The sequence below is a fragment of the Neltuma alba genome, unplaced genomic scaffold (genome assembly GCF_004799145.2).
Source record: "Neltuma alba isolate B1F8T4 unplaced genomic scaffold, ASM479914v2 tig00012454_pilon, whole genome shotgun sequence".
NCBI lineage: Eukaryota > Viridiplantae > Streptophyta > Magnoliopsida > Fabales > Fabaceae > Neltuma > Neltuma alba.
Genome location: NW_021636933.1, coordinates 328,886 through 340,030, shown reverse-complemented (window position 1 = coordinate 340,030; position 11,145 = coordinate 328,886). Strand labels below are relative to the sequence as shown.

Below are 11,145 nucleotides of genomic sequence, written 5' to 3'. Positions count from 1 at the left end.
TGCTGTGCCATTCTATCAAGACTCTAATAGTCAGGATACTATGTGAGCTACCAGCATCACGACCCAAAACTGACCCAGTACGTTTCCTTTCCCTATCTACTTTATTTCCTTTATTGGCGTCAAAGCTTGCCTGATTCTGTGGCTGTGCTTCTTTTGCGTGTGTTAATTATTTCTGCTACATTTTTTTATTCATATATGTGTTATATGCCTTTTTTTTTCCCAAAAAAAACTCATGCTGAATATTTTTTTCCTGCTGTTTTGAATTTGTTTTGAAACATCTTTTGCCCGAACTGCATCCATGCTTGATTTCCTCCTTTTTTTTGGCTTTGTGCTTATGGTTCATTGTTATTGCTTCTGGTTGCTGCTTTCATCGAACCAACTCATTCAATGTTGTCATTTTTTTTTGGATTAATGATGAAAGATTGAAACTTTCATAGCTTTTTGAAAAGAAAAAAAAAACTAAAGCTTTATCTCAAAACTAAAGAAAACAAGCTTTTATAATATCATTTTTCATTCGAAAATGCTGCCCAAAGCTTCTACATCAATGGCCGAAACGTCCACTGGAGTTTTTATTTTGGGTCTTTCAAAATTGCATCTTTCTGTGTGAGAAAGGGGCACGACTATGTAGTTCGTGATGAGACGATTCCAACGACACCAAGAATGCATCAAACGAACGTCAAACGAGGGAGAAACGAAGGAGAGAAGGTGATCGCTCACTAACAGACCTGTCAGACCTCCAGCCAGGTCGGGGCAACTCGGCTAGAGGAAGACGATGACCAGGGGCCCTAAAACGGTGTAGTTTTGGGACCCCTAGACGTTGCATTTCACTAGCCAACGTACAGGCCTAGTGGTCCGTTCTAAAAAAAAAAGTTCTTTTAATTCAAAAAAATACTTAGAATTTTTTTTTGTCTTCTTTAAAAAAAGGGGGAGAGGTAGGTCCACTTGCCTATGTGGCATGTGGGACCCACCCCTAAGCCTAATGGTCAACCTAAAAACACCACTATGCTTGTAATGACACGTGGAGTCTAACAAAACACTATCCTAAGGAAAACAGAGGCCTGGATGGCGGTGCGTGGCTGCAAGTAGGCTTCTTTGGAATTTTCCATTTTCCATGAATTTTTAAATCCTAGGGTGTCTAGGGGTGCGTGAAGTCGCATGGGAGGTCCTTTTTAGGCACAGTTTGATCCAAAAATTCCCTAAATTCATGAGCTTCATATTGATATGAATATTGCACATTTTACAAATTATGTGTGTGTTTTTTTATTACATTTATCATGTATTACGACCATTTTTGAGCATTTTTCCGCTATTTTGATTATTTTTGTGAAAAATTCCCTAATTAAAAAAATTCAATTTAATCCGCTATAGATAAGTCATGGCTAATCACAATTTTGAGTTTTTCCCCTCTTATTCTCTGTTATCCGATAATGAATTCGACAATACGAAAAGTGGAGAAGCATAGAGTACCAACAAAAGAATGAAAGCCCCATCTGCTCAAAGCTCCAATATCCCCAAGGATATAGAAGGCAATAAGGAAGAGCCCTTACCTGTCAAGCCCACTGACGAAGAGGTAGACAGAGACACCGATAAAGAATTGATCAAGAAAGTAGTGAAGAGGGATGCCTGTGATTACAAATATGGGGGAAATCGGCATGATGCCCTATGCCGATACACCACAAGTGTCATAAACCATAGCGATGCTGTGTTTTGTGCAAATATGATAACCCAATACTATAAGGCGTTGGTCAGATGTGGGACCAATTTCAGCACAAATTTTTGTAAGGTTGTCGTTACCAAGCACCTTGAAAACGTTCTCGTAGAACATAGAGAAACTTTGTTCAATTATGTTTTTGAGCTTTAAGTCGTACTTCTGCTTGCTGAGTTTTTTTTTTTAAAGTTATTGCGTTTGTTTTTAATTGTCAAGTCAATGTGAACCTTACTGCAATTGTTTTGGTGTTTTTTTTAATTAATAATATTTTATTACTTTAATTGAGTGGGGGCCATTTTCATATTGTGAAATCCAAATGCTTGAACAAGGGATAAGTTCAGATAAACCAACAGTGAGAAGGTGCAAGGGGAACCAACATGAGTGAGATGGGAGCCAACCTAGTTAACTCTTGATTGCGAAATTGGCAATCCTTTCATCCGATTACTATTAGTCTTCCCTGAACATGGTTTTTGTATACCATTGAATAAAGTGCATAATTATCTACGTAACAGTGATATGCCGTAAATGGCTATGAAGTCCATAATAGCTAAGCTAAACAAAAGCGACAAGATGAACGGAGATAACTACAGTATGTGGCACCGTAAAATCTCTTATGTCCTGGAGGAACAAGTCTTCATGGATGTCTTATCAACTGTACTGCAGCAACCTGATGATGCAGCATCACGAAGGGAATAAGAAGCATATATTGTTTGGAAACCAAAGGACAGTATCACACATGTGACCATGCTAAGTGCCATGGTAGATGACATTATGTGTGAATTCGAAGATTGTGCAACTACCCAGGCTATGTGGATAGCCTTGAAGGATACGTCTGATGGCACTTCTGCCACTAAACTGAGAAGGCTTACCATCAAGTTTGACATGTATAAGCTGAGGCCTAACACTCCTGTCAAGCAATACTCACGAGACATGTCAAACATGATTCTCGAGCCAAAAGAGGCAAGGCATGCTCTTTCTGATGAGCAACAGGTACAAGCTGTCATAAGATCACTTCTAGCTAGCTAGGGGCACATGAAGGTCAACTTCACGCATAATGAAAGCATAGTGACCTTCGTAGATGTGGCATGCCACATCGAGCTGGAGGATGAAAGGCTGGAGGTTGCGAAGTCCACCAACCAAGCGTACTTAACTGAAGGTAGGGAGGGTTCATCCTCCAAATGGTAGAAGGGAAGAGGTCCCAACAAAAAGGCAAAAGGGGGCCGAAAGACTCAAAAAGGCAAGAAAACCTTCAAAAAGGGCAGAAAGCTTGCCAATAAGAAGCTTGATGTAACATCCTAAGTCTTATCGGGTTTTAATAGCCTCTTTTGGGTTGATTTTGAGGATAGATTAGTGATTTAATCTTGATCTTGGTGTTTGGGGTGAATTTGAGGTATGTTAGAGGAATAGGTGAACGTACCCCTCTTAGGGTATGTTTGCCGCGGCTCACCAGGAGTTTCAGAGGGGAGTGTCTTCTCGGGAAGGTTTGGCCGCAGCGAAGTCTAGGGGACGCCGCGGCGAAGTTGCTCATGTGAGCGAGGCTTCCCTTTCGGGAAGGTTTCGTCGCGGTGAAGATAGGGGTATGCCGCGACGAATGTTTTCTGGGCGAGCGAGAGTTTCCTCTCGGGAAGCTTTCGCCGCGGCGAAGATTGGGGTTCGCCGCGGCGAAGTCAGGTTTTCAGGCGAGTAATCCCTCTCGGGATTAGTTCGCCGCGGCGAAAGGTCGCGAATCTATATATTCGTGGGAGCAGTTCAGCGTGCGAAAATAAGAAAATCTGAAGGAGGAGAGAGGAGCTCTGCTAGGGTTTCGAACTTTTGGCTTGGAGGGGGCATTTCTAAGGATCCATTACCTCAAGTAAGTGATTTTAACATCTAATATTCTTTCTTTCTTGGAATTTCTTGGAATTTTTTAGGATTTTTGGTGGAACCCTAGGATTTTCTAAGTTGTGATGGAGCTGAGGTTTTTGACCGATTGTTTTGAGTTTAATTGATTGCATTGGGTTAGTTTAAGTATTTAATCGGTGTAGTTTCCTTGGATTTAAAGAATCTTGAGTTTTTGGAGCTAGGGTTTATGGAGATGGATGATTTGTGATTGAGGATGATAATGTAGAGATTGATTTTGAGTTTTGTGAATTGGGTTGTGTTAAGGAGGGTTAAATTGGATGTTTAATCAGTTTAGAATTGTTGTTGGAACCTTAATTGCTTGAATGGGATGTTTGGGTGTAGAATTCCATAGTGGGTCCTTGAGGTTGTGAATTTTAATTGATGTTTGGAAAGGAATTAAGGTTTTAATGGATTGGTATGACTTTGAAGTGTTGCCTTGATAGTTATACCCTTTGAGTTGGGTAGAGTTTTGATGGGAGATAGGAATTTTGTGTCCCCAAGTGTTATTTTGGCCACATTATTAGTTTGAAAGCTAATATATGATGGTTGTGTGTTTGTGTGCTTGTGTAGACCGGTTGTGAGTCTTGGTGGTGCACGGGGCCACATCGTTGGTTTGTTATTCCTTGCTCAGGCGAGAGGTAACCACTTTCCAATCCTTAGTACTTGCTTCTGTGGTATTGTGAGTAGATTCATGTTTTGTGCTCTAAATAGAAATTATGTTCAAACTGTATGTTGTGTATAAAAAGGAAAACCGTCTTGTGGGGTCTCGACTAGTGATGAATGAGTTTTGGAATTGTGAAAGATATGCCACTGAATGAGGTTAATTGTGAAATGATTATTACTCTTTGATTATGATTTGAGCATGATGCATGATTTGGGATTTGGTGAGAGTTTGATAGTTACTACCACGTGGTAAGGCCTCCATTAATGCATGATGGTTGGCTTAGTACGTCCCCCATAGTGAGGGATAGGCCTTTTGGCTCCCTACGTCCCCCAGAGTGAGGGATAGGCCTTTTATGGCTCTTTACGTCCCCCATAGTGAGGGATAGGCCGGCTTCGGCTCCTGAAAATCCCCCAAAGTGAGGGATTCGGTTGATGGGATTGCATCATTGCACTTACATGAATTGTTGTGGCTATCGTTTTATATTAATTGTGAACTGCCCCACTTGACACCTCACGAGCACCTATTTAGTAGTACCTAGTATTGGGAAAGTTGGTTACTGGGACTCCGTCTCACCCCGTGGTTTACAATGTTTTCAGGTGAAGGTTCCGGGCGTGGGCCATCAGGAAGAGGCGCAGAGGCTTGAGCTTGGTTAGCTTTAGGCCTCTAGCATTTGTATATGTATGACTAGTATATATTGCCACATTTAGGACTGCTTTTTGATATATTTGATTACCCGGCCTTGTTGTAAACTGGAGAGAATGTATCTCCTTATTTTGGTTGGCCGGAGGCCATTGCTAGTGTTTTATGAACTCTGGATTATTTGGTTGGGAATCATTTAGATGGGCTGATGTGATGTCTGTTGTTACCCGGGCCGGAGGCTCGAAGGCCCAGTAGATGTAAATGAATGATTTCAGTTGTATGCAACGGTTTAAATGTGAATTCAAAATTTATGCAAATTTCTTCCTACTATGGTAGTTCATTTAACAGATTTCCTTTTCTACCATAGTAGTGGTTTTATGACGGGTTATGATGTTTTGGGAGGTTAAGGGTCTTACACTTGACATGGTGAAGGTCAAGTGTTATGCTTGCCGCAAGAAAAGACACTTTGCCAAGGATTGCCCTAAGGAGAAGGTATTAAGTTCAAATCCTTCACATTTTTCATATGTTTCTTGTACTGCTTTTATAGTAGAAGCTAATCCTGTATGGGTTATAGACTCAGGTGCAATAGACCACGTAAGCAGAGATCGTGGGAACTTCACAGTTTTTCGTCAGCTACCTACTAAGAGCAGATGACTTTATGTTGGAAACGACGCAAGGGTGGAAGTCAAAGGGATCGGCACCTACGAGCTGACTCTGTAAGGAGGGCGAACCCTGGTCTTAGAGGATGTGCTCTATGCTCTAGATATTCGGCAGAATCTTGTGTCTGTCATATTTTTAATTAAGTTTCATTTTGGTGTTCACTTTCATAATTATGTCGTTGACATTAAACATGGGACTGAATTTATCGGATTTGGTTATGCTTTGGACGGATTTTTCGTTTTGGAAAATTTTAATAATAATTTCAATTCTAGTTCATGCTATGCTGTTACTTCTGATACGAACTACGATGTATGGCACGCTAGACTTAGACACATTGGTCAAGAACACATGAACAAACTAACAAAAGAGGGTTTACTAGGAAATGTATATGAGAAAGAAATTTCCCTATGTGAGCATTGCTTAGCTGGCAAAGCCACAAGGAAGCCTTTCGGAAAGGCATCCAGAGCAGAATATCCTTTGCAGTTAGTACACTCTGACATTTGTGGACCTATGACTGTGAGTGCAAGGCATAGAGCTTGGTATTTCATTACCTTCATCGATGATTTCTCACGATATGGCCACATCTATCTAATCTCACACAAGTTAGAGACCCTGAAATGTTTTAGGAAATACATCAACCTTATAGAAAATCAGTTGGATTACAAAGTTAAGGCCTTAAGGACTGACAGGGGTAGAGAGTATCTATTTGACCAGTTCAAAGCACTCTGTAGCTAGGCAAGTAACTGTTCCCGGTACCCCCAGAGCAAAATGGAGTTGCTTAGAGAAGAAATAGGACCCTTCTCGACATGGTTAGGTTTTTGATGGCTCAAGCAGAGCTACCAATCTCCTATTGGTGAGACACACTTTCAACTGCTACCTTTATATTTAACCATGTGCCCTCAAAATCAGTCACTTCAACACCCTATGAGCTATGGACAGGACGCAAACTAGACCTAAGTGTCCTGAGACCTTGGGGATGTGCTGCATATATTCATGACTCCTCCCATAAGTTCAGGAAATTAGGACTAAGAGGCAAGAAGTGTATTTTCATACGCTACTCAAAACATTCTAAGGGGTACGTCTTCATTGGGGAAAATGATGATGACTCAGTGACTGAGATAATCTCAAGAGACGCCACATTCTTAGAGACAGAATTTCCTAGCAAAGGGAGCATTGATAGCACTATATCTCTATATGAGAATGATAATCAAGAGGAAGCAACCAATATTCCTTAGTCTACTAATCCGAGTGGGAGGGTTAAGGCACTTTCACCATTAGAAAACCTTACTCAGACACAAGCGCAGGAAGAGAATCCTGCACAAGAAACCCCACTTCAAAAAAGTAAGAGGGACAAGACTTCCCGAAGACGTTTCTCAGTCGAGAGCAATGTTTAGAGACCCGGACCAGACCGGACGGTTGAACCAGATGGACCATGACCCGGACTCTCACACGGCTCGTTCTGATGCTTTTGATCGTCTTCTATGTTGGACCACGTTGAGCCGTTGGGAACCGTTGGTTGAGTCGGAAACTGGAACGGTTTTTGAATAACTGGACGAGTTTCACTTTAAGGGTCTTCTTGACTTCTTCACTATCTAACCTAGAAAAATCTCTCGATCCGGATCCTTCTTCATTTAGCATCAAGCAACGTCGCATCTTAGCCCTTTGGCCTATGAGAGCTCGATGCCATTGACAAGAAAAGGAAGAAGAAGAAGAAAAAAAGAAGAAAGGAGAGCAGAAAGTTAGAAGAGGAAGCAGAAGATAAGAGACAGGAGAGATGAAAGACAATCAATATCGACGGCAGTGACTCATAAAGAAATGAACGGCACTACAGAAGAGAAAATGGAAGAAGTCGAAGTTTAATGTCCAGGTTAAAAGGTGGGTTATCCAACAGTCAAAGAAATTTTTGATATTCGAGATGGGAGCAGGTGGATTGTAAATGTCATCTCTGGAAGGACATTAGCAGATGCCACGCCATGTTTTGATTTTGCCATGCTGTTATCTTAATTTAACTAATTAATTTATGCATAGAAATATTTAAAGAAAATGATTATGAAATATTTTTTTCATTAAACGATTAAGAAATATAGCTACAGGGTGAGATTGAAGAGTTAGAAGCAAATGTAAAAGTATTTTCAATAATTATAAGGAAGAAGACAAGAAAAAGGTTTGGTTGGATTATTTAATATTGTTTGTGTATTATTTTTGTAAATATATCGTGTTTATTTTATGTGTTAGTATTTATTTTATTTTAGTTTAATATATTATTACTTATATATAATATTTTTATTTAATTATTATATTACCGGTTTGACTGACGGTTAGACCGGTTGAATCATAAAAACCGTGACCCGCTATTCTTTCCGATTCGTTCTCCGGTCCGGCTTTTAAAACATTGATCTGAACGGTTCATATGCTTATCATTACTATGAGCAATGAAATTAGTTCCCTTTCTAAGGACTTTAGTCCTCAACATGATTCCAGGGACTAATCCTAATTAATTTTTTAACGATGGATTTCCCGGATTTTCCCTGAAAATATTTTAACTTGAGAACAAAATATAGATTTTTTTTTTATCAAGTTGTTATAAACACAAATGTCGGAATTTCAACTTCCACCCACATATCACAAAAACTCTCATCACTCGGGTTAACCTTAGTTATATAAGATTTTTTAGGAAAAATAGATGAAATTTAATCCATCTATCAAAGAAAATCCTAAAAAGTGGAGAGTTATGTATGAACGAAATGAACCTGTGGGAAACTGCAAAGCGTCAAACGCAGCCAGTAACGCACTACTCCCCACTTGCTGCGCGTAAGCCATGCATCCATTCTCCACCTCTTCTTCTTCCTTCCGTGGCCTTCTCTCCTCTCTCCATCTGTTCTTCCCCCTCCTTCCTCCTCCTTTTTATACCCTCTCATTCACTTCACTAAGCTAACCTCACTTCTTCTTCTTCTATATGTTTCAATACAACAATGAAATCTCAAGTCCAAGACAGGTTCCATGACTTCTACCACACCTGGTTCTGCAAGCTCGAAGAAATCCTCCACCACCTTCTTCAACTTTCCACTCAGAACCCAAATGCTGCCTCTCAAAGAACACGACGTTAACGTTCAGCATTTGGTGAACACAGCCACGTCTCATATCAAGCAGTATTATACTGAGAAATGGGCTGAAGCTCGTGAAGATGTTCTTCCCTTCTTCGCTCCCACTTGGCTCACTCCTCTCGAGAATGCCTCCTCTTGGATCACCGGATGGAAGCCTTCCATGGTTTTCCGGCTGTTTCGGAGTCTCGCGACGGCGTCGTTTGGTATGAGCGAGGAGCAGGCTAGGAAGATAGAGGAGCTTAGGATGAGGTGGAGAGGGAGATGGAGAGGTTGCAGGTGGCTATGGCAGACCATAAGATGGTCGAGCTCGCGAAGCTCTCAAGCAGGGCGGAGGGCAGCGGCACCGGGGTGGCGGCGGCGCGGGAGGTGGAAGTGGCGGTGAAGGGAGTGTTGGATGGATTGGAAAGGACAATGAAGGGGGCGGATTGCGTGAGGCTGAAGACACTGAAAGGACTGCTGGATTTGCTGACGCCATTGCTGTGTGTGGAGTTCTTGGCTGCAGTTCTTGCTCTGCAACTTCGTCTAAGACAATGGGGGAAGAAGGAGAGGGGCATGCTTCATGTCCCCAGGTTGAATGAGCGACGGCCAGTTACAAATTGAGTTGGAAAAAACAGCTTAACCTTGTAGGCTTTTTTTTTAATTTTATTTTATTTAACCTGTTACATCGTGCAGCGTTGAGAGAAAATTATTAAAAAAGAAAAAATATTTATGACATTTTATTTTTCTCTCTCCTATAAACAAAGTGCACATTAAATTATGTTTACTTTTTTTTATGCTACGGAGGAATATGTCTTATTTTATGTCAAAAGAGGTTTTTTTTACCTTTATGTCAAAAGAGTTCGAATCTTAATTTCTCATAAAATTCGAGAAGTACGCGCAAAGTCTTGAAAAGTTGTATTTTTCAAATATATAATACTAATTTTTAAATTTTTTTAATAATTAAATCCACTCAACCTAAAATAAAGCTAATTGCTCTCATTAAAAAAAGCTAATATATTTCTATTGTTAATTAAAAAGAGACAATAAAGAGTAACACAGAATATCGAACTGAAAAGAATAATGGTCATGATTTTCGTGGTTTAATCGGTGAGATCGATAGTTCAACCGCTAACATAATAACTAAATAAAAAATAATAGTGTTAAGGTGTACTCAGAACTTGCAAGTATTTTCTTGAGTATATTCAGTACTCTAAAATGTTTTTTAGATATATTTTGTATGCTAAAATATTATTTTTGTTTCGGTATTAGATGCCCAAAAATATTTTAAAATGCTGAATGCAAACAAGAAGTACTTCAAAGTATTAGATATATCACAGAATATTTTAAACTACTGGATGTACTTAAGAAAATATTTGGACCTTGCAACTTAACCCAAATAATATTATATATTTATTATAATTTAAATAAAAAAATAAACATTTAAGTGTAGAAAACAAATCTTATATCCGAAAAATAATTTTTAACAAGAAAATCCGTGAAAATTATAAAATTTTTAATTTAAGATTTTATAATTTTTCTGTCTATTTGTTATTATCCAAAAAGAAGCTAAATGGAGACACAGCAAATAAGGTGGAAAAAGGAGAGAACGGACACGCCTGCATCAATAGGCATGTTTGGTTATCTTAAAGAGTTTTGAATATGTAATTATGATATAAATATAATTATTGTAAAGAATATATTTTTGCAATGGAATTTCCTAAGCAACTTTTCTTGAGACTTCTCATTCAAATTTGTGGAACTTCTATCCATAACAAGTAGAATGTCCAAACTATCAACGATTATCTATTCAATGTTGTGAAGAAGAAATATTTTTTTAAAAAAAAAGTCTCATGTTTATGGGCAAGAAAAAGATCACAGAAGATTGAAGAGGACAATTTCAAGTTTCTTTCCTAAATAAGCAACAACTATTTTGTACATGTGATTGTTGGATAGGTTTCTAAATTTAGTCGAACTTTTAATAAGACTTCTGGAGTAGATGATGATGTTCGTATAGAATGAAGCTATGGTTTGACCGCTTTGATGATGTTAGTATGTTACACAAAATTTAAAACTATAGGTGGCATGCGCATGACTTGTGCATAATGCAAGTTGCTCAAATATTATTATACTCCTCTTATCGTTAATATAGAACTTAATTAGTAGGTTTTGTTGATTCTACATGTAAATCCTATTTCATGTGCTTATCAATTTTTTTTTTAAATTAACTCTATTGATATCCCTCAACAATAATCAAGTAGAAGAGGAATGAAAAAAAATTAAAAAAAATGCTTATAATATTTTAGAAAAAAAAACAACATATTATATGAACTAGTTTAACTAACATCCTTAATTTATTCAAATTAGTTAATTAGGTCTTATATTGAGGATCAGAGAAGCACATTATTTGGTCCTAAATATATTATTTAATTTATTGTTTATTATAAATTGCACTGTAAAATATATCTTATATTTAAAATTGAAAGTAATATTTTTTTTCGAGCTGAAAAAAA

General features: G+C 38.6%; 1 protein-coding gene across 1 annotated transcript; it reads left to right on the top strand.

Annotated features, from left to right (window-relative positions):
• Positions 1-8,552: 8,552 nt before the first annotated feature.
• Positions 8,553-9,256, top strand: LOC114727246 (protein DOG1-like 4). The gene is made up of 2 exons (XM_028913945.1): positions 8,553-8,859; positions 8,946-9,256. Exons 1-2 carry the CDS (start codon positions 8,553-8,555, stop codon positions 9,254-9,256), a joined length of 618 nt encoding a protein of 205 aa, XP_028769778.1.
• Positions 9,257-11,145: the final 1,889 nt, after the last annotated feature.

Coding starts and splice junctions, on each gene's coding strand:
- LOC114727246 (XM_028913945.1), top strand. CDS start 8,553: ATGACTTCTACCACACCTGGTTCTGCAAGCTCGAAGAAATCCTCCACC. Junction 8,860..8,945: donor TCTCGCGACGGCGTCGTTTG/GTATGAGCGAGG, acceptor TGGCTATGGCAG/ACCATAAGATGGTCGAGCTC.